Below are 22,967 nucleotides of genomic sequence, written 5' to 3'. Positions count from 1 at the left end.
GAGGGGAGAGAAGTTGAGCTTGCTTTCTGTGGAGTCTTCTCCCCCCTAATTCACACGGCTGTGTCCTGGAGACCTCGTGCTTTGCATTAGTTTTGTTTTTGGCAGCTGAAAAAAGCCATGCCAATCCCACAGAGCTGAGTGGTATTACCCGGGGAATTTAGTGTAGTGGAACAAAGCAAAGCCCTTTCAACCTTTAGCTGCCAGTTTTTTTTTGTCTGTGTTTTTCTAAACTCTGCCCAGGCTGGCATGTGGAAGGCAAACAACTTGGGGGTGGTGCTGATGGAGCAAAATTTGAGGGAGAGTGAGACTTGCTTTCAATACCAGAATTTGTCCAAATACCAGCTTCACTGTAGTGTCTGGCAAACCTGGCTTCACCTTCCTGGCTCACAGAAGCCGCTGCAGGAGCGCACACAGACACACACAGACTGCTCCCTGCCCTCTCTGTGTGCCTGTCCGGGGGCTGCTGGAGCAGCAGTCCCCACAGCAGGCAGCTGCGGTGCTGTGCCGGCTCTCTTGGGCACGAGAAGCGGTTGCTTATTGAGCACAGTCCCTGATGTAAACGTGTTTATCTTCCAGTATTTGTTTCTTCCTGGCAGCTGGTAGCTTTCCAACTTCTCTGTGTTGGGGGATATGGAGGTGTTAGTTCTGGAGTTGGCTTCCTTTCCCACCATGGCAGTGAAAATAAGGGTTGAAAAACTCTATTTTTATCTCTGGAGTGAAGAGTCCTTTATAATGCCCTTATCCTGCGGGGTTATTTATGTTGGAGTCTCTAGGCGACGTCTTAAAGGCATTCACTTTCAGCAAACTTCCTCTTAAGGGTTTCAGGGATTTTATTTGGCCAGCACAAGCCACTTCCCTCCCCTCCCCTTGATTAGCGGGATCCTTTCTGCTGCGCTCTTCCTCTTTATTTGCTGCTTCAAAATGGCTGTGTTAGTCTGTGGCTCTTGTGCCTCGTCCCCCTGCCCGGGGAAGATGTGCTGAATTTTGGGAGGGCATTTCCTCAAATCCGTGCGGCCGTGCCGTGTCCCTGCAGGTCGGGAGAGGAGCTCAGCTGCTTTCGGCCCCGAGCCCTGCTCCCTGGCACTGCCACCTGCACCAGTGCCCTGCTGCTGAGCCCCCGGGCTGCTCCCCGGGGATGGTGCTGGGTCTGCAGAGCCCATTCGGGTGCTGGTTCTCTGAGCTTCGTGCTTTGGGGAAGATTTGTTTACTTGGGCACTGCTGCAAAAACTGGTTTATTTATATACACATGCATGCATACATACATAAACACTTACTGCACTTAACCTAGCAAACTGTTTAAAAAATCCTTTCCCTGCAGAAATTGCCAATTTTCCTTCTGCATGGGCGCTGCTCAGCCTCAGGTGGCTGGGGCCGAGCTCTGCGTGGCGGTGGCACGCCGTGGCTGTGCTGGCAGCGGGGACGCGTCCGACCGAAGCCAAACGTGACGTGGGAAGGACAGAGCAGCCCTCCCCAGTGCTAATTAGCTCCTGTGCAATTGCCTCCTACAATTATGGAAAACAACTCACTACGTGGCTTGTTGCTACAGGTTAATTTTCTCCTCTCAAGCTGAGCGTGTTCGCTGAACGGCTCCGTGCTGCCCCAGAGGAGCCCTCCTGTGCTGTTGGAGGCTGCGTGGCCTGGCCCACAGCTCCAATTAGCCCTGGAGTCCTCATTAGCCTCGTGCTCGCCGCGTCAGATCCCTGCAGGTCGTCTCCTGTCCCTTGCAGGGCTGTGCATCGTGGGCTCTGAGGCTTGGCAGCGTGGCTCGGGGCTGCCCTGGGGCTCTGCCCCCCGTCCCCCAGCTGTTGCTGCGTTATGTGGGGGATTTGGGATCCCCTGCGCCAGCAAACACCAGCACTGAAGCGATGCCCCTTAGTGTGCTTGGCACGGTCTCTGGGCCAGAGTGTCCCACGCAGGTTGCTGCTCACGGAAATTAAATCTGGCTGTTTTGAACCAGGGGAAGGCGACAGCTCGGCCGCCGCAGTCGATCCGTCCTGCACACAGGCACCCGCAGAAGAAAATTAAACCGCCGTACCCTGAAAAGGCCAGGCAGCAGGAACTCGGGATAAAAATGCCTCGGGCAGAAAATGAGCTTTATAGTGTTTGGCCAGCTTCAGATGAGGTGACAGATGCTTAATCAGCTTATTTGACAGAAGTGTCTGTCTGTTGCCTTCCCAGCACAGGGCGCTGCCAGCAGCGGTGCGGGGCAGAGCCCCCGTCCCCTGGGCATCGCCACGTGGGGATGTGTGGGCAGCTGCCCATGGGATGGGGCAGGGATGTGGGGCTGGACCCAGGGTTGCTGCAGGCTGGTCTGGAGGGTGCAGTGAGCACAGAGGCGTTGCTGCCTTTTCCCCAGCCCAGCTGGGAGTCAGAGCTTTGTTCTAGAGAGGCTGTCGGTGCTGGGAGTGAGTCGCTTTGGCAGGAGAGGGTCAGTCGCTGCTGTGACAAACGTACAAAGAGCTGTTCTTGTGTGTGATCAGATTAGTCGTCCTCTGCCTCATGGTTAAATAAGGATCTTAAAGGGAGGGAGGAGGGAAAGCCCAGCAGACTGTTTCTGGTGTGCTGTGTTCTCGTTTCTGCATTTCTGGGCAGCTGGAAAGTGACACCAAGTGCTCGGCCACCGGGGTGCAATTCCTCCCATGGAGCTTTAGCCACAGCTGGCACCAGCTTGCTGGGGATGGTACGCTGCTTGCAGCTGCGTTGGCTTAGCAGTTGCTTTGGATGCTGCCCTCCAGCCCCTCCTGCTTGTCTGTGGTGGACCAGGCTGGTGCTGCTGTGCTGGTCCCAGGAAGGGGCCATCACCAGCAGTCACCTCCCAGAGCGCCGCTTGGCCTGAGGGCTGTTGGCTGCCCTCTCAGCCAGTTATGGTCATTTACGCCACGTTATGGCCACTTTTGCCATATCTGATAATGTTCTGGTCTGGAGCAATTATCTCCTATGTTGTATGAGGCCGTAGGTCCCAGTTGCTCTCTGACCAGCGTGCTGCGGAGCTGCATTGCCGCGCACCGTGGGGTTCAAAACCTGGACGTGGCCCTCCCTGCCAGAGCTGCAGGATGGAGGGAGGGTGCTTGGGCTGTCTGCCCACCCCCTGCTGTGCCTAGGCTCTGCCCCTGGTATCAGTGGTCCCTGCTGGAGCCTGCCTGGGGAAGCTGCTCCAGGGGTGGCTGCGCTCAGCAGACTGCGGCGGTGCCCTCCGTGGGGCTGGGCGAGGGATGGCTTGGGTTGATCCCGGCTGCGTTCAAGAGTTGTCGTGTCAGATTTAGCATTAGGCTACTTCTGTGCGTTGTCCATTCAGTTACCCACAATGGAAATTACCCCAAGTTACCCCACTTGCCCTTCTGGGCCATTAGGGCTGCTGGTTTGGAGCAATGCAGGTAAGACGTGGCTGTGCCGGAGGCTTCAGTGTGCAACCAGCGCGCTCAGGGTGTCGGGAGGATTGTGCTGCGTTACAGGGGGTTTTGCTCTGTTACTGCCTTCATGAGCACGGGGACGGCTGTTCGGCGTGAGCCCTGAGCTGCCCCCAGCTCCTGTCACCTCTGCTAATGTCTGCTGTCCTCTCTTCCAGACAATCATGGAGCAGTTCAATCCCAGCCTCAGGAATTTCATTTCTATGGGGAAGACCTATGAAAAAGCCTTAGCAAGTAAGTGAAACCACACTGCTGATGTAATTATTGCTGAAATGCTGGAGGGTGCAAGCCATGTGCAGGGTCACACATTTTTGAATCGTTAGAATTATTTAAGTTTTGTTTAAGTGTCGCTTAAATATTCACATTGTCCAGAACAATACATTGGAAAAGAAATAAAAAAAAATATTGGTGGCAGCTCTCAACTGGGAATATAGGGTTCCATTGGGAGCCACCAGAGAAGTGTAGATTTAACTGAGCGAACTGTGAATTGATGAAAACCAAAACCCAACTGTTTTGAATTGATGACTTTGGATGCCCAGCTCTGCAGCAGCTCCATGCAGAGCTAGCTTGCTTTGCCTCTGCTCGCTTCAGAAAATTGCACTGCGTGTCTCCTGGATTTTATTTTTTTTAAATTGGTTCGGTGAAGATGCCTTCAAGGGAGGAGGTTGTCATAATCTTAACTCAGTAGAAAAAAAATTGTCTGTTCTTAAAGGGTGGTGCTTGAAACACGACCTCTGGGAAGGATCCATGTGTTCCTGCCTCGTGCCTGGAGCGTGTCTTGTTCCCCGCAGCCAGGCTGGGCTCCTGAATGTTTCCGTGGGGGGTCTCGTGGATGCAGGCCCCCTTGGCATCCCTCCGAGCTGTGCTGCCTCCCTGCCCCTTCCCAGCGGTGTTTTTGGGGCCGAGGGGGGTGAAGTGACTGTGGTGGGGGTCTGTCCTCCTGGGGCACTGTGGGCTGGCACTGCACAGCCCCTAATGATGCTAACGAAGTGGGGCTTGTGCCTTGGGCGTGCTGCTGCTACTTAGTCCCCTGCTCGACCTCCAGGCTGCTGCAGGCACTGGGGAAAAGCAGCCATGGGGGGCAGAGGCTGGCACGGACCTCAGAACCTGACTTTTATCTGTTCTGAAATATTACACTGGTGCATGGTGTAACCACCTGGCTGGCACAGCCTGCTTACAACGTGCTGGGTTTGTCACAGTTTGGAGCTGGGCACACTGTTACTTCAGTGCTTTGTGGAGAACCGGTGTGATCATTCAGCTTCTGTTTTTCTCACGTCCCTGCTCTGGATGTGCTTTGAAGCCAAGATCTTCCCGTAATCTTTAAAACTGTCTCTGGTCATCCTTTATTTGGGATCCTGGAGCTTGTGGGGGCATCTGAAGAAAGCGCACTGATCAGCGAACGATGCTGGAAGAGCTTCGGTGCATGATCCGGTGGCGTTGAGCTGGAGCTGTACAACATGTTCTCGTGATTAGAGGAAACCCCCTGCTTATCTGATTAAAGTGAAGTGTGTAGCTGGAATGTCAACAAACAAGACTGAACTCTAATGAATGTCTGTAATAGTCAATTATTCCACAGTGCTTTTTCTGAGCAGCGCTAAGCAGGCTGATGGTTATGCTGGAATGAAAACCACCTAGGTCTTGCATGTACCTTTTTTTTCTCCTAAATAGCTCTGTAATCTTGCTGCGCTAGCTTTCTTCCTTGGTGTGTTCTTTCTTCGCTAATTTTGCCTGTTTGTTGTCTCGCCCCTCCCCGTGGGGTTAAGCCCTTTGAAGTAAGAGCTTTTTTGTTTTAGTGTCTAGCACCTATTCAGTGCCGTAGAAGTTATAATAGCCATCAAAGAGACTATAACCTGCCTCTTTTTGATGCTCTTAGGTATGACATACGCAGCAAAAGGATACTTTGATGCTCTGGTTAAGATGGGAGAGCTGGCCAGCGAAAGCCAAGGATCCAAGGAACTGGGTAAGTCGCCCGCTCCCGGCTGGATGGAGTCAGTCCAGGGCAGGCTGAAAGCAGCGGAGATGGGACCAGCTCTGTGCTGATGGGGATAAGGAGCTGGGTATGGGGCTGATTCTCCTGATGTAAATGGTGGTTGTGCCTCTATTCGCTGTTAATGTAGCTTAAAAAAAATCCTGCTAATCTTAGTCTCTGGGTTCTGAGATGTCAGCTGCTTGTGGTGCTGGCGGAGGGGAAGTGTTTGCACAGAGATGCTTTGCTGGTGCTTTTGTCTTGGTTCAGAGTGGCCCTGGCTCCCCTAGAAGTCTCTGTGGTCTTCGGTCCTGTGAAAGAGCAGGAGGTGGGGATGCCTGGGGACACGCAGGTTGGGCGTGCTGAAGCAGGGATCCTGGCAGCATCGTGGCACGTGGGAGCTGTGGTCATACCCAGCACCCTGCTGAGCTCAGCAGAACCAGTGCAAGGGCTGCTCGTGCCCTGTCTGCTGTGTCCCAGCGCGGTGCCACCGGTGACCTGCCTGGGCTCGTGTCCGAGCCGTGATGTGCTGAGTCCCGCTGCTCTGTGTCTGTTTTCCCCTTCTTGCATTTGCTCTTTGGGGAGCTGCTGTTCCCAGGGCTCTGCTGCAGCTCATGTTCCTCCTCTGCGGTGCGCAGGGTCCCCCGGGGATGCCATGCTCTGTGCTCCAGGCTCCCTGTGCAGCCCCAGCTGCACTCCCACCTGCCACCTCGCTGGCCAGATGCTGCACAGGTTGTGCTCGTTACTGTCATCTGAGGCAGTCGATTGGCAAGGAGACTGAGCTGAGGTGGCTGTGAAGGCTCCCCGGGGTGCTGAGCAGCCCCCGGCAGGGCTGGTGTTGGGCTCGCGGTGCTGTGCGGTGCCAGAGCCACAGCCGGATCCAGCTCCGTCTCTGCTGCGCACAGCTCATTGGCGTAGTCTGGGTTTTTATGGAGAAGCACGAAGTGTCTATGGAAACCAGTTTTAGCACTCGGATTAAAGCTGCCTATAGCAATCTGTTTCTGCTTAATAAATAAAGCGAGAGCCCTGCCGGCGATGCATGCAGCAGGCGATGCTGAAGGCTGTGCAGACCTCGTTCAAGGGCTTCCTATGCCGCTGCTCGCAAGGCTTTCACTGCCTCTTTGGGGCCGCAAGCCGTGGTGGCTTTGTCATCCTGGAAGTAAAAGTCTGGGGAAGGTTCCCCAGAGCGGTTCAGCCGCGCGGGCGGGAGCTGGGGCCACAAACCCGGCTTCCCCTTTGGAGCAGCTGCAGGCTTTGCTCGCCCTGCCGTGGCTTCTGGTGGCCCTGCTTCCCAGGGGAAAGCAGCCTGAGAGCAGGCTTTGCAAGGGTTCTCCTGGTGTGCGCTTGGTATGTGACCTGGATATTTTGGGGTTGGTTTCAAATGCTCGCGGATGACTGCGCCTCCCATCCGTGGTGTGCAGTGCGGGGGCTCGGTGGTGGAAGGGGATTTCTGGCAGCTTCTGTTAGCCCCGACCTGTAGCCAGTGGCTGCTCCTCGGCCCTCCTGCTGTGGTGATCTTGCTGATATTTATTGTGGCAGCTGCTCCCTGCAGAAGAAAGTGGAGATAAAATTTCTGGCTGTGGTTCCCTGGAGCTGATAAGAGGCAGGGACGCCACCCCATCCCAGTGGGATGTGCGAACGGGCTGAGGAATGCTTCAGCCTGGGCTGTGCTCGCTGCGCCAGCCAGAGGTAGGCAGTTCCTGGGAACACCTTTAGCTTATCAGCCCTCTGCTGTGACTGCTGATAGTGCTGGAAGCGAGCCCTGGGGTCTGGGCTGTTTCATGCCTTACCAAAGGCTGTAGCAAATGGGGCTGTTTGTAATGACCGCTCGCATTCATGCCGTGGGCCTGAGCTGATCCCGTTGTGGGTGGATTTTTTCCCCAAATGGCAGCACAGGGGATGCTGCTCCAAGATGTCCGGCGGTGGCTCCAAGGAGGAGGATCAGGGACTTGTTTCCTCCTTAATACTCTTTTCTGAGCATGGGTATTTTTCTGGTGCCATTTCTGGGACAAAGCATCAACAGAAAGTAAAATACTGCAGATCCTTTCTGAAGGATAATAAAAGGCTGCATCTGTCCCAGATCCTGATGTCTGCCCTGGCTCTGCACCCTCCAAGAGCAGGGTTGGGGCTGACCCTGCCGTGGCCCCTCCAGCCCAGCTCAACGCCGTAGCAGCACGTGTGGCTCCGAGGAGCTTGTTCTTTAAGCTGGGCACTGGAAAATCACCCACTGGTGGTCCCTGCCTCAGCAAATGTGCTGGGTGTCTGGCACAGGGCAGCCCGCTGGCTGGTTCTGCTTGGCGTTTGCTTTATTTAAAAGCAAATTCCTTTGACTGCAGTGATGCAGCACGCTTACCTTGCTGCAAGCTTTCAGCAGCCTCCCCAGCGCCTGCCAGACAGCTGCCTGCAGCTCGGTTCTGTGCTCACCAGCTGCTTAGCGCTTCACATGTTTCATAAATTCCCCACCAGATTTTCGGAACAGTGTGTAGATGGGATAATCTCACGCGGAAACGGGAAACCTAGCAATAATGAAGCACTTGAGTTGTAATCGGCTCTGTGCCCTGGGTTTTTGGGTGCAGGCATCTGGTGGGGCTGTAGTGCTGTCAGCCCCACTGCGGGGTTTGGGACGTTCAGAGTCTGGTTTTCTTCAGAGCTAAGGTGATGTCCTGGCTGGGTACGGCGTGCAGCTTCCCACGGGCCCTGCACAGCAGCAGGCTGCCCCGAACCAGCTGCTCGAGGCAGCTCCGTGCTGGCTGAGCTGTCCTGTGCTGCCCTGGGAAGCGGCGATGCTGGGGGTTCACGTGCTGAGCTGGCCTGGGCTGTGTTTTTTATCTCGGGGCTATCAAATGGGTCAACAAAAAAACAAGCTCCCAACACTTTAGAAAACCATTTGCACTTCGTCTGTGCTGTGCCTCCCTTGTCACCGGATTCAGCAGCACCCATCTGCTCCCTGCTCCATCCTCATGGAGGAGCTCGGGGTGGCCAGGGGGGCTCGTGGTGCTGGCAGGTCCTGGGGCTGGGCTGGGTCCTGGCATTGCTGGAAGCTTGGCAGGGATGGATGGATGGATGGATGGAGCCGCCTGCCTTGATCCAGCTTCTGGTGCTTTGAGGGTTAGACCTGGGCCTGCAGCCCCTCAGAGGGGCTCCTTGTGCTGTTCTTTGTGTTGTCAGAGGCTGAGGAGGCTTTTGGGAAGCTGAGAAGCTGGAGTCAGTTAATGCTGCCTGTCTGATCAGTGGAAACTTGCTCTGGGCTTGATCTGGGAAGCTCCTAAGGAGCCTGAGTCTGCCCCCAAAGTGCTTGGGTGACTTTGGCCCTTGTGCTGCTGCTGCCAGCAGAAGTGCAGCACTGAAGTCACTTGGATGCTGCTCAAAGTGCTTCTTCCAGGGGCTGAACAGCACCTGCAGAGAGCTCCTTAGGCTGGGGGAGGGTTTCGTTTGGGGCTGCTTTTCTCCAAGGTCCCCTTGGATCAGAGACTGAGTGAAGCCCGGCGCCACGAAAGGGGAAGGAATGCAGTAATTAGTTTTCCATTGTTCAGCTGCAGCGAGCCTCCCCTAGATAATGGGCCTCTTGATGCCCGGTTTGCCCGATAAAATCGTATCCCGTGGCACCTCTGTGCTCCAGTCATCTGCTGCAGAGCTGCCCAGTGCCAGTCGAGGAGGACACCAGGCTCCAAGAGTGGTGCATGGCTTACAGACCTGGGGTGCTGGACCTGCCTCTTGCAGGTACCCCGTGCCCCAGGAGGGGCTCTGTGGCCCCAGTGGGGGCAGCCCAGAGGCGCTACTGGTGCGGATGGGAGCAGCCTGGTGGGACGCCCCGGGCTGTCCAGGCACGTCCCAGCTCCTGTTCTCGCTGCGGTGCTGCAGCCTGACCCCAGCTTTCGGTGGCCTTGGCGCAGTGTGGAGGCTTTGTGCTGCGCTCAATCCTCTGGGGAGGTTTATTAATCTGTTAATTGGATTTGCAGCTGTTTCAGGTAGGAGCTTCCTGCAGCAGATACAGATCCCGCAAGTGCCAAAGGTCATCGTAGCAGCAAAGTGTTTAATACGTGAGCCGAAGAGGCTGTGATGTGCTGGAGCAGGCTGGTGGTGGCTGTGGTGCTCGGTGCCTGCTCGTACCCGTGAGAGCAGAGCCCGGGAAACCAGCGCTGCTCTCAGGACATCTCCCCCTGTGATCAGCAGCTTGTGGTGTCCCTGCAAAGTGCCCCTGGGTGGGAGAGCAGTGAGAGTCCCGTGGCATCATCCTTCTGAGGTTGGACTTAATGATGCGCTTCAGCAGGTAACAATTTGGCACTGCCAGAAGGATGGGTGCTCTGGAGCCAGGTGCTCCCACGTGCAATTCTGTTAAAGGTCTCATTTGCCAGAGAAATTGTTCCTGAAATTCAGGACTCTGCCTCCAAGGCTGTTCTTAGCCTTCCCAGGTTGATGCTAGTGCTCCTGGAAAATGGAGCTTGCAGTTTGTGCTCAAGTAAGGGAAGTGCACATCTTTGCCACAGCAGCCTGTGTCTGGTTGAAGCCCATTCCCCCAGAACAGGCATTTCCTGGGGATGTCAGTGACACCTCCTGGGGGGGGGTGCCACCTGCCTGCGCCCCCAGTGCCCAGCCCCACAAGGACAAGGCCCCCTGGCACTGTGCTGTCCTCCCAGAGGTGGGGTGGCCACAAGCCACATCCAGGGGCTGGCCCCTGCAGTCCAGCAGCAGCAGAGCTGTGAGATCGTGAGTTTTAGGCAGGGGCGCATCCTCCTCCATCTGGAGATGGGGATGTGAGGAGCAGCGCGTTGGTGGCACTTCACATCCTGCTTTACTTTCCGAACATCTGGTGGTGCAGGAGAAAACGGAAGAATTGGGCTGGTGTTGGTGAAAGAGGAGACGCTGAGCAGTGGAGCTCAGCAGAAGTGGATCTGTTTGCTGTGCCGGGCTGCTCCCTGCTATGCCCACAGCCTGCCGCCAGCCTGGGGGAGGCCGATCTGCACCCAAGCCATGCACTGGGTGGTTCCATTGCTTGCCCAGACCTGGGTCCTGGAGGTGCTGGGTGCTCGTGGGGGTCCGTGCTCTCCTGTGCCCATGAATTAACCACAGGACAGAGGCAGCAAGGGCTCAGCCAGCGAGGGCCTCCCGCTGGAAATGTGCCCTGCACCTCTCTTGAGTCAGGGTGCCTGGGAAAGCCTTTGCCTCTTTCTTTACCTCATCTCAAAAAAAAAAAAGTCTTAAGCTTTGCCAAGATGGGTTGAAACGCAGGCTGGAAACAGAACTGATCATTATAATGCTGATGAGTTGCTAATATAACATCAACAAATCCTGTGTGATCCTTTCGGGCTGCGATAAATAAATGAAACCTTTTTGAAGAGGAAATAGATGAATCAGTGAGGAGAAGCTGATTGTTTTCCCATACTTGTATCCTTCCCACTGTACATGCACGAATCTTCCTCCACGTTGCCTTGCAATTTAATGTCAGAGCTGATAAAGTCAGGTTCTGGAGCCTTCTTGTCTGAATCAGGGGTTCAGCTGAGAAGTGCTTTTCTCAGTGGCTTAAGGGCTTGTCTGTGGCTTGTGCAGCATCTCATGAGCTTGAATCAAGACACGTTAATATCAGGGAAGAAATAAGATCGTGGAAGTTTTCAGTAGCATGCTCCTGCCATAAATCTGGCTGGATGAGACTTTCATCAGATCTCTGTGAGCAGCTGGAGCTGTTGCCAGGCTGTGCCTTTTGAGGACAGGTTGGGAAGCATCTGCATGACAGCTCGGGTGCCGAACTCTGACTGTGGGAGCCCAGGGAGCCAGCGAGGCTCGCTGCTGGTCCCAGCAGTAACTGGTGGCAGTGGGAAACCCGCCCGGGGAGGTGTGAAACTGGGCGGCACCATGGAGGGAACTGGGGTGGGTTTTGCTCTGCCAGGTTCGTAGCGGGCAGGGCTGCACCCTGAAATGATGCTCTGTTCAGAATGGGCACAGACTGATACCTCCCCTTAAATAACTGTTGGAGCCTTGTCCATGGCACACCTTTGGCTGTATGGTTCAGGAGGCAGCACTCGGACAACTTGCCCTGTTAACTCCTTTAGCTTTTCACATTTAACAAACTAATTCTCCTTTCTGCCTGCTTGGCTATTTCCATCCCAGTGCTGTCGCTCTGCCTGGTCCTCCTTAAAGCAGGGGGGGAAGAGCGGTGGGGCTGGGTCCCTGAACCCCCTGGTTTTGCCCTCCTTTTTGTTCTGGGCTTTTCCTCCCTTTTTGCTCTGTTTGGGAGCCCCTGGAGCGAGAGATCCCGGTGTGGAGCGGTGCTGAGGGGGCCGCGTCCTCCGTGCTCGAGGCGTGAGGAGCGGTGCTCAGCGCTCTTTGCTCTGCCGAGCATCCCTGCTGCGTGCTGCTGGGGCGCTGCCTGGGCAGCTCTGCATTGTTTGGTGCTTTTATTGAAAATGGCCTGCATCGAGCTCGAAGAGGAAGAGACTCCATAGGCTCAGGGCTCAGCCGGCTCCTACTGCTCTGCCTTCTGGCCGGGCAGCTGGCTCCTGCAGGGCTTGCGGTGCCCGATTGCAATCTGAGGGATGTGGAACAACCTGTTTTGCTGTTCCTCGCTGGGTGTGGTGGGGAAGGGCCCACAATAGCCCCTATAGTTCTGCGAGAATGATACTGTGAGTCAGACAGATGTAAATAGCAGCTCCCTTTGCCTCCTCAGCCTTCTCGCCCGTGTGCGTGCTCTGCAGCCGTGGCCGTCCCTGCAGGGAGCTGTGCCCAGCCTGGCACGGGCGAAGCCCTCGCGCTGCCCTCCTGCCACCCCGTTGGGACTTTGCCTGTGACCTTGGGTGAAGCACTTACTTTGGGTTTCTTGACCCGTAGGATGTGTGTTTTGGCACAGAGCTAGCCCGGTGCTCGCGCTCTGTGTAATTCGCAGTGTGACCCACACCATTTCCCTGTCTGCGGCCTGCTGCACGGCCGTAATTACAGTGTTTAAGCTGCAAACAGCCCTTGTGCATGGTGCTGGCAGCTCGTGGCGTGGGAGGGAGCTCCCGGTGTGGCCCCGTGCTGCCGACACCGCCGCGAGCGCCTTGCACCATTGTACCACTGGTGCAGTGCTGCAGATCCTATTCTGAGCCAGGGCTTGAAATATTCAGGCTTCCCAGCCGCGGTGGTATCTCTTAGTCACAGTTTAACTTCTTCCCTGCTGCCAAGCTGCCTTAGTCCAAGTGGTGTCAGGGCGAAGTGTCGGTTCATGCCTCACAAGGTCCGTACCCTTCCTGCAGCGGTGAGGCAGCTCGTGGTGCGAAGGCAGCAGGGTGGCAGAGGTGCTGTGTGTGTGACTTCGCACAGCACCAAAGATAGCTTAAATCCCGCTGCCCTGCGTGGGCTCCTGGCTACGGAGGCTGCCATGGGAAACCTGGGGCTGGTTTCTTCGGGACTGGCTGCCCTGTCTCCTCCTGGGGAGGAACCTCAGAGGAAGCCCTTGTGACTCGAGGCCGGGCAGGCGTCCAGCAGCCTTCCTGCGACGGAGCCTGGGAGCAGCACGGAGCTCGCCTGGAGCTGCTGCAGGCACTGGGCTGGTCCCGCTGCACCTCCAGCAAATTGGGCTGGGGGCTGGATCCGTGTTGCTGCCTGCTCCCCGTGGGGATGTGCCGGTGGGGCGCTGGGTGCCCTCGGTGTCACGCTCAGCACCATGGGTGCTCCTTCCCAACCTACCCGCAGCCCTCGAGGCTTCCCGATGCCTGAGCTGGGAAAACAGCAGCGCTGACCCCAGTGCTTGGGAGCACGCTGGGGTGGACCCGGGGCAGCTCGAAGTGGGGCATGCCGTGCTGCCGTGGCTGGGAACAGCTCTGCCCCTGCCCGGTTTGATGTGGGGTGGGTTTCAGCCTGGGCTGAAACTCCCCGTACTCTCACTGCGATAACAGCCAAAGGGGGTGGTGGAGGAGAAAGTATCAGCAGAGATGGTTATCTGTGTCCTGGGAGGCGTCCCAGACACCTCCCCTGCTGCCGGGAGCCGGCTGCTTTTCCCCAGGTGGGGAGCACAGGGGGCAGAGCCGCAGAGTGCTGGTGCTGCTGCACCTCACTGCTGGGTCTGGTGGCATGCGCGTGATTTCTGAGCAGCCCGGGCCCTGCTCTGGGGGCATTCCTTGCACAGCACTGATGGCCAGAGCCCTCCGCCAGCCCTCACCTGGCCCTTTCTGCTGCCCAACTTGGTCAGCTGGGGCTCTGCTTTGGTCAGATGGGAAGGGAAAAGGAGAGGGCACGGCGTGAGCTTTGGAAATAAGGCCACCGATGCACTGATATACTCTTGGAAAAGGAACCTCGACCCAGCTCCATCATTACGTCATTCTTCTTGCCCTCCTTGTAGTGGGAATTTGTGCACTTCCCATGATTGAGCAGCCGCAGCCCAACCGGAGAGCAATTTCCTGGAGGTCTTGTAGTGGTGACCTTTCGCCCAGGCCTTCCCATTCATGCGTGGAGCTATTCATCGCAGATGTGCGTAATTGCCAGAGCCGCTGCCAGCTCCGCCTCAGCGCTGTGGGCTGCTTTGCTTTGTTCAGCACCTTGCAAAGAGGCCGTAAAAGTTAACTGCCTGCCCGCTGCTGCGCGGATCTCGGTGCTCGGCTCCCCGGCGTGGGAGCGGAGCGGGCTGGTCACCTTGCTCTGTGCATCGCTGCTCCCCGCGGGGCCGAGCAGGGGACGGCTGCTCCGCTTCCTGCCCCGTGCCTGGCTGAGCACCTTCAGCCCTCGGAGATAAATTTTCCACCTTTCAAAGCACGGAGTCCACAGCGAAGGGGCTGGCGCCCGCCCAGGACTCAATGGGCTCGGATTTTAGTGTTTGCAGAGAGTTTTGAGACACGCTGTGTGGGTGCAAAGTACGAATTGCTTCAGCCCCAGGAGCAAAGGAACGCTGGACCAGGCTGTCCCCAGTTACCCAGCACTGTTGACACTGCTGGAGCGCAGCCCGCGTGCCCAAGCACGTGGGGCTCGCTGCTGGGGACAGGGTGACCTGGTGGCAGGCTGGGGCTGGCCCAGTAGGCGCCAGCTGTTTTTGTGCCCCAGAGTCTCATGCTGCTGGTGTGAGAGCTCTGGGTGCTCCTCACCCCCAGCCACTTCTGGGTGGCAGCACCATGGGTCCGAGGCAGGCGCAGCTCTGGCAGATCGCGGCTTTAAACTCTCAAATTGCTCCCTGGAAGCTGCCTGCGAAGCCCCAGCCGCTGTGCTGGGGGTTTGGGCTTCCAAGCTTGGCTTTTACAGACAGCTGACGGCACTTGGCTCTCCCTAAAAGCTGAGAAGGAGCCGCTGCTTTTAGCCGAGCAGTAGCCCTGGCTCCTCTCCTAAAGACGCTCCGTGGGGCCGCCGTCTGGCTCCAGCCACCGCAGGGTTTTGCTGAGGCAGGATGTGGCCCTTCCTGTCCGGGAAAAGCAACGCGGGAGCACAGCTTGATGGTCTTGCATTTGAAAAGAAAAATTAAAGGAAGAGTGAAAGCAGAGCTGGGGTCCCTCTGCCAGGACAGCCCTTCCTCCTGCAGCCCCGGCTGCTCCGTTCCCAGCCTGGGGACGGTGGTGGCAGGGCAGGGACCGGTGCTGGGCTCACAGCCCTGTGCGCTGTAGCCCAGCCACTGGGGCTGAACGGGTCCAGGGGCATCGAGGCAAATGCCCCAGGGTGTAGGTCTGCCTGCAGTGGCTGCAGTGAGCTGGGCTCATAACAGGACTGGATGGTGACCCCGGTGGGGATGGGGAGTTTCGTGTTCTCCTATCTCAGGTCCAGGGGCTGTCAGAGCCGTAGCTGGGGCATGATGACATGTTAGGGCCAGGCTGCTGCATGTCCTCCTTCCTTTTCCCCAGTGCTACAGGAGGCAAACGTTTGTCCAAGTGTCTGAGATGTCTGATCACCTTTGTCTGGAAGGTGGGCACCAGGGGTATCCCGTGCGCTCTTGGAGCCCCACAGTCTGGCTGCAGACCCCTTCCCACCAGTGGGGTGCCCCCAGACCAGGGGTGTCCCCCCTGGTCAGCACCTCAAGCCCCCTCCCATGTCTTGTCTTTCCAGGAGACGTGCTCTTCCAGATGGCAGAAGTCCACCGGCAGATCCAGAACCAGCTGGAGGAGATGGTGAGCACGCGTTGGTGCTGCAGCACGGGGGCTGCTCCTCAGTCTGGGCTGAGCAACCCCCCCCTCCCCCAGCTCCTCCGAGCCCCCAGATCTGATCTCAGCCAGCCCCACGTGGATCTGCTCGTGCACAGAGTTTGCTCATATCAAAGCCAGGCTGCTGGCGTTGCGGCTGAGCAGTGTCCTGCCGGGTCCCTCTGTCCATCCCTCAGTGCCAGCAGCATCCCCTCCAGCCCCAGACCCCTCCTGCTGCATAATGCAGTGGCCGTCACCGCTCTTTATGCACCTCCCTGGGCCCCCTCGATTCCCACTGCAGGGATTTTGGGGAGCGTTCAGCTGCTGCTGGGCTCGGCAGCCCACACAAACAGCCCCTCTGTTCTTTCTCTGCAGCTCAAGTCCTTCCACAACGAGCTCCTGACGCAGCTGGAGCAGAAGGTGGAGCTGGACTCGCGCTACCTGAGCGTAAGTGACCCCGATGGTTTGCTCCTGCTCCTCCCTGCCCTGCACAGGGCACGGCTGTGCCGTGCACAGAGGGGTCCGCAGGCCACCAGACGTGTCACCCACACAGACCGGTGGTTTTTTCCCCCAGTGTTAGGCTGTCACAGCCCTGCTTGTTTTCTCCTTGTCTCCTGGAGGCCAGTGGCTGTGTGCCTGCCCCTGGCTGCAAGCTGGGGCCGGGCAGCAGCACTCCAGCAGCTCAGAGCCTTCTCCTCTCGCACCCAGGCTGCGCTGAAGAAATACCAGACAGAGCAAAGGAGCAAGGGCGACTCGCTCGACAAGTGCCAGGCAGAGCTGAAAAAACTCCGCAAGAAAAGCCAAGGAAGCAAAAACCCCCAGAAGTACTCGGACAAGGAGCTGCAGGTAGGAGCCCGTGCCCCCGTGCCTGTCGCCCCCCTGCAGCCTGGGGCTGCTCCGTGCCGCGTGCCAGCTTTTGGATAATGACAGGAGGAGCAGGCAGGGAGGTGTTGGTGCCTGTGATGGATAATGCAGGTGGTGTTAGAGCAGCAGGGCCAGGGGGGGAGGCAGCCCCCAGCAGGTGCTGTGCAGGGCAGTGCGCTGGTGACTAACCCCGCCGAGTCTGCCACGGCTGGCTCTCTTATTCCTCCCCCCCCCCCCCTGCTTAATGAATGAACCCAAAAAGATCATTAGTTTGTTGTGCCAGATCCATCTTCCTCTGGATGGTGTTTTGCTTAAATATTTTCCGTGCCTTCTGACGGGAGTCCCTTCCCCCAGCCCGCCCGGGTGGCAAGCGCGTGCTGGAGGAGGCTGGCGAGTGAATCACGGCAGCGTGACTGCGGCGTGGGCTGCGTGTACCCCATGCCGCCTGCTGTGGGAGCTCGGGCTGGGCTGGGCTGGGCTGCACTGGGTCCATGGTGGCCCCCGCTGTGGCTCCTGGCAGGGAGCGGGTCGGGACCTAGGTCTCATCGCGGAGCATCCCATGCGCAGCCCGTGCCTGGCTCGTGGTGGGGGGTTGTGGTGCAGGGTCGCTGAGGCACGCGTGGGATGAGTTCAGGTCTCCTGAAGTCTGACCTGTGGTCTGAGTCACCCCTGGAGCGTGTCCAAACAGAGCATATTTTAATGAGAGATTAATGCATCTGTCTGCAAACCTGCCTGGCTCAGTGCTCCTGGTGCTGCTGGGGTTAGGGGCATTCAGTGACTGCAGCCCGACTCGTACCTCGTGGGGTAAAGGGGAAAGGCTAACTCTGAAGTCAAAAATCTCGTACTCCTGTCTGTAAGCAAGGTGTGAGAAGGTGACATTGGGATCAGAACCTGATACTTCAGGTGCAACGGGCTGATAACACGACCAAAGTGATCCATCTCTGCCAAAGGCGATCTAAACGCCGATGGCAATTCACTAGCTGGGGCTGTGCACAGGGTGGCATTTAAGCAATCAGCAGAGAGCTGGGGAAGTGACATTGTTGATTGTACTAAAATTTGGGAAATCAGTCACTCTCCTGGTAGCATGAATCAGGATAATCGCTGAAGGAGAAAAAAAAAACATTTCAACACTCATCCAGGCTCTGAGTGCAGCTCCTGTGCTGAGCTGGAGTGCTCTGAATCGAGCTCCTGCTAATTTGCAGCCTCCCAGCTCCTGTGACTGTACTGAAGCTGCTTGTGTGAGGCATGGTTAATTTGAGCATCTTCAGAAGGTGTTGCTGCAGAGTGACTTAGGTGTCCTGCGTGCTGCAGCGAAGGCTGGCACTTTCTTGAAAGCTGAGCGGTTTAAACCACTTCGGAGTAGTGGTGTCTCTGCAATCTGTTGCTCCAGATCTCCGCAGAGGGAGAGCAGACCCGTTAAGCAGCGAGACGGCTCTCAGCATGGGGACACTCAGAGCATCAGCACCCGGTTTCTGATCCCCTCACCTGAGGGAGCTGCTGGCAGGGATGAGCAGAAGTGCTGCCGGGGCCACCTGGCTCCTGCCTGAGTCCCCAGGGCCGCCGTGTTTCTGCAGGGATCCCCTCCATGTAGGAGAGGACCTGCCCCGGCCATCGGCTGCGTACGGCCGAGAGGGGTGATGGTGATGGCTTGCTCCTGCCATGGAACGGCAGCAGCAGGGCTGTCGTTCTGCTAGCACCACTTCTTTGGGCAAAGAAAAACAGGATCAGGCTTTCATTCTCTTAATCTTTCAGCAGTAAGTATTTAGGAAGTGCTTATCTCTACAAAAAAAAAAAAGCCTTATGAAGAGCTTTAGCTTAAAGAGCCATGAAACTGCTCAACTGCTCCCCCCCCCCCCCCCCCCCCCCCCAAGCTCAGAGATCAAAATAAGTTAATTTGCAGAATTCAGTCGAGAGGGTGGTTCTCCCTCTGTGTGCTGGCTAGGATGCTGCTATGGCTTGCTTCAAACAGAAGAGGAGGAAAGCGTTCAGGGCAGCCTTGATGCTGTTCCTGGGTTTTGGCAGGTGCCAGCTCCGTTGGCTCCTGTCGGTGCGGGTGCTCGGCCGTGCCGCTGATCCAGGGAGCGATGTGCAGGCTGGGCAGGGGCAGGGAAAATGCCATGTGCTGGGGCAGGGAAACCAGGAGGAGCTGGAGCCAGGCGCTTGCAGCAGCTCTGGTACTGGGGGAGCTGCTCGTGTCGCAGCATGGGGTCGTGCTGCATCAAAACTTTTCTCTGGCGTCTTTGCAGCAGGGAGTTGTGTGCAGCTTTGTTTGCCTGGCACAGAACCATCCCCATGGCCAGTGCTAAAACTCAGCCAGGAGGAGCCTTCTCGGAGGCTGCTGAAGACACCTCCTGGGCTCACGGGACGCTGGAGTCAGCTTCAAGACGGCGCCTGGGGAACTGGGCAGAGCCAGCTGGAGCTCTGCTAATGCAGCGCTGAGCATTGCTTTGGCTTGTAGTGGGAGAGGTGCTGCTGGCAGAAACGTCCTGGTAGCTACATAAGTCATCCCATTCAATAAAGCAATAAAATCTTACTCTTCCTTTGAAGACTCATCCACTTAAGATACTGTAGCACTCAGCAGCCAGGAGGCTGGTGCTCTGTCATCGTCTCTGCGCTTCCTGCTGCAGGAAGCAGAATTGTTCCCCTCTGCCTTGCTGCTGCTTGCCGAGTGGCCGTGGTTTGTGCCTCCTGCCAGGGATGTGGTGGGGCCAGCCCCGTGCGGTGGTTCTGGCATCCAGCTCCTGCTGCAAGGTCAGGGCTTTTGGGGCAGGGGGCAGAGGATGGTGCCAGGGCACCAGCCTGGCCCAGGTGCTGCAGCCTGTGCTGAGTTGATTTTAAAAAAAAAAAAAAAGCGTTGGATTGTCTCCCCTCCCTCTTCAAAACAGATTTCCCCCTTTATAAGGCGGAAATAGGCGCTGATGATCAGCAAGTGCTGCATGTTGCTTATTATCCGGAGGACAGAGCTGGGGGTTGCTCGGGGCAGGCAGCGGGGGCTTCTGCGGGGCTGCAGCAAATGTGGTGCTTGGAGAGGGCACGGGGCTTGGCCCCAGGTCCCGCGTCCTGTGGGTGCTGCCTGGTGGAGCTTAATTGATGAGGAAGGGCTTCACAGCATTAAGACGGTTCTGAACTGAAACACCTTGTGGTTTTCGAGGAAGACGACTCATGTAGCTTAAAAGCAGCTCCAAGCACAATTAGGCTGCTGTAGTGATTTTTCAGCCTCCAAAGCTTCAGCCTGTCATGGTCAGGAGATGCTGCGGTTATGGGTTGTTACTGCTGAATGTCGCAATAAAGCCAGGGGTTTATTTCTCATGAATCAGTTCAGAGCTGCTGTTGTACAAGAGGAATGAAAGCTTGGACCGCAGTGAGACAGCCACTGCCTCAGATCTCTTGCCCTAATTATGTAGTTGCTGAGATTTTTTTGACCTGTGTTCAAAACTGGGGGAATAAACCAATTCCATTCACTTCATGTCCCTTATAAAGAAGAACGAAAACAAATATTAAGATTAAACAATCATCAAGGAGCCTAAACTGCGGTAACTCCATTAAATGCTGGTTATGGCTGAGGCATGAAATCGAGGTCACGATGGGTTTAGGGCCTTGATTGAATCAGCACGCCACCAGGGGAGCTACGTTGGTCCAAGCAGCTCATCACCCCCTGGTAGTGCTGTGAGCAATTGGATTGCTTGGTGAGGCTGGTGGAGCAATTGGATTTGTTTTTTTTTTTTTTTTGGGGGGGGGGGGAGCACAGTGCCCAGCATCAGGGTAATATGGGGGGTGCAGAGCTGCCAGGCACGTGGCCAAGCTTAGCTCCTGCCTGCGTCCCTCCTGCTGTCCCCCTGTGCTCCTGTGGGGATGCTGTAAGCGTTAAACACCCCTGTGCCAAATAGCCCAGAGGTTTTTATAAACTTTTGTAATTGGAACCTTGTTCTGATATTCCCACCAGGAGAAGTAATTTTAGCCATAGGTCAAGAAGCACTAACTGACGAGGAGTTTGTGCAAACCAGGTTACGAGGGCTTATGTAAAAGTCAAATAGGGAAGAATTATGTAAAAGCTCTGGCTCCAGATAACCGTCTCCAGCTTTCCACTAGCTTCCAGCCCAATGAGGCTGAGTCCCAACGCAGCGGTTACCCGCATGTGCTCCATACAGCCCAGCAGCTTTACCTCCTGCAGCTCAGGACCTGGTGGGAGAGCTCGTCCCTTGCAGCATTTTGTCATCTACTTTGTCATTCACTCTGTAATTAGCTGGGAACTCGCGTGCTGGCATGTCGTCCCCTTGCGCCGCGTGGCTGTCAGCACTCAGCATCTCGGGAGGCTTGGGGTGCTGGTGTGGTCTCAGCGCCGTGCTCTGGGAGGTGCTGGCCCCTGTGGCCGTGGTGCCACAAGGGCCGTGCCCTGCGGTGCCTTTTCCAGGCTCTGTGGTCTGTGAGTGCTGATGGCAGAGGCAGCACTGGAGGACAAAAGCCTCCATCCCTCCCAGGCCTGGGGCTGGCTCTCTCTGCTGCCCTGGCTGCTGTTGGCACCCCTGCTGCCCAGAGGCTTCCTGAGCTGGTCCTACACATCCTGAAGCAGCTGCTACAAATCCCCTTAACCGAGTGGTTTTCTATATAAATGAAGGCTTAAACCACTTTTTCCCTCTCTGGCTGAGAAGCCTCATGCTGCTTCTGGAAGGCTGATCTCCCAGCCCGATGTGCGGGTTGGGGCCGTGCCCGATGTGCATTTCGGCAGCAGATCCCACACACCAGGGGTCGGTCTGCGGTGTCCCCTGGGCGCGGGGACGTTCGCAGCAGCTGATGAAGCTCTGCATAGCCCGCTGCGGCTCTCGGAGCTCATTCCCTGAACACTTTATGTAACACCACGTGTGCGGCACTGTACAGGAATAGTAGAAGGATGAGGCTGCTGCCCCGCAGAACAGATGTGAGATAGCAAGCGTAACGGGGGAGGACAGCGTGCCTCGGGGAGAGGGACGGGAGGCCAACGGCTGCGGAGCAGGGCGCTTGTTGGCCTCGTGCTCGCAGGACCAGCTGGGCGCGTTTCACCTTGGATAACCGCTGATGCCGTGGCTCTCTGGGCATCTGCTTGCCCAGCGAGCTGGTTCTCATAGGGAGAATGTAGCTTCTCTTGCTTTGGAAGAGGTCTGCGGGCTCATCGGGGCACGTGAGCAGCTGCTTACAGCAGCCGGTGCTGCTGGGAGCCAGCGTGGGGCTCAGTCTGGGATGGGAAGGGCGAGCTTCCCCAGAGAGGGGATTGAGCTGTTTCAGTGATGCCGTGTACCCTTGCATGCTTTTCCAACCCTGTTTTGAGGCAGCAGCTTTGAGCACAGCGTGCTATGCAAGGCCAACCCCTACCTGAGGTGTTGCAGCCTGCAGAGGGGCTGGCACGCGCATCCCATGCTGCAGGGCACGGCTGGAGGCAGGTTTTACCCGGTTCTGCATAAACCCAGGGCAAGGAGCGTAACTCCCGTGCAGGAACCAAATTCTGGAGACAAGGAAACCCTTTTCTTTTCCCTTCCCAGGAGCCGAGGGGGTTAAGCACCCCCAGAGCTGTTCTCAACTTTGACCTCAACTTTGACCCTGTGCTGTGCTAGGGCTTGAGCTGTGCTTCCTTGAGACTGTGACAGCTTAGAAGCTCTTCCTCTGTTAATCAGCCTAACTTCTTTCCTATTTTATCTCGTTACTTTCTAATTATTCTCCCTTGTGGTTCCTTAAATAAATCCCCATTTCTTGTATTTACTTCTTCTGGATATTCCAGCCTGCCTGTATCAGAGCAGCACAGCTTGCAGACTCCTCTCCCTTCCCCTCTTCCCTCAGCGTTTTCTCCCTGCTGCCCTGTACTGCCGTGCTCACCTCACCTCATCCCAGAAAAGAGCCCGATTTTGGGGACAGCATGGGGACACGGTCCCCTCCCTGCTCCGCGTTCGGCTCAGGGCCACTCACTGCCCTGAAAAGTGCCCATAGTGCTTTGACTTTCTGGTCCCTGGGTTTGTTGCCGTGCCCACAGCAGTGAGATGGAGACCTCCTCGGCAGAGCTTGGCTGGCTCCCGCCTGGTTTTGGTCCCTGTTGTCCTCGCAGCGGTTCCCTCGCTCAGCCCATTTCACAGACGTTGGCAGCGCCCGTTCACTGATAAAGATCTGTCATGGTTATTTACACAGTGGTGCTCAGTGCTGTGGCGATTAGCATTGCCCTTGGCTTATATTCATAACTAATTTTCATGTTCTTGCCTTGGATAGAATGGCTTGAACTAATTTTTTCATTATGGCCGTGTTGTTATTAGAGACTTGAGTGAAATTCAGTAACGATGCTGCTGCTTCACCTGCACTAACTGCACTGATTGCAGCGTGTGCTTGAAGAGAACCCAGGTCCTGACATCTGTTAGCAGCCCTTTCATCTTCACACACCTCCAGCTGTCGGGTTTGAGTCTGCTGAGAGGATGCTGTTAGTCCGAGCAGCGGGGCCTCTGCGTGCCCTGGCTTTTCTGCAGCGGCTGTGTCCCTTTGCAGTGTGTGCTCTGCTTTCATGTTTCCTTGTTCCGAACTGCCTGACTGGTGGGGGTAACTCGGAGCAGCTCCTGTGCACGGACCCTCCGTGGCGCTGCTGGCTGGACCCGCGCCCTGCTCCCCCCTCGCTGCCCTGGGCAGCTGGGTGAGCCCCGGGAGCTGGCTCCT

At 56.7% G+C, this 22,967-nt stretch overlaps 1 protein-coding gene across 1 annotated transcript in view; it reads left to right on the top strand.

Moving 5' to 3' along the window:
• Positions 1-22,967, top strand: part of BAIAP2 (BAR/IMD domain containing adaptor protein 2) — a 43,615-nt gene that overhangs the window by 5,230 nt on the left and 15,418 nt on the right. The window contains 5 exon segments of the mRNA XM_040530180.1: positions 3,566-3,641; positions 5,281-5,367; positions 15,367-15,428; positions 15,816-15,887; positions 16,149-16,286. Coding sequence (XP_040386114.1) covers positions 3,566-3,641; positions 5,281-5,367; positions 15,367-15,428; positions 15,816-15,887; positions 16,149-16,286 — 435 coding nt within the window.

Source organism: Cygnus olor, chromosome 18 (genome assembly GCF_009769625.2).
Source record: "Cygnus olor isolate bCygOlo1 chromosome 18, bCygOlo1.pri.v2, whole genome shotgun sequence".
NCBI classification, from domain to species: Eukaryota; Metazoa; Chordata; class Aves; order Anseriformes; family Anatidae; genus Cygnus; species Cygnus olor.
Note: the sequence above shows the minus strand (reverse complement) of the source record. Positions and strands in the feature narration are given on the sequence as shown.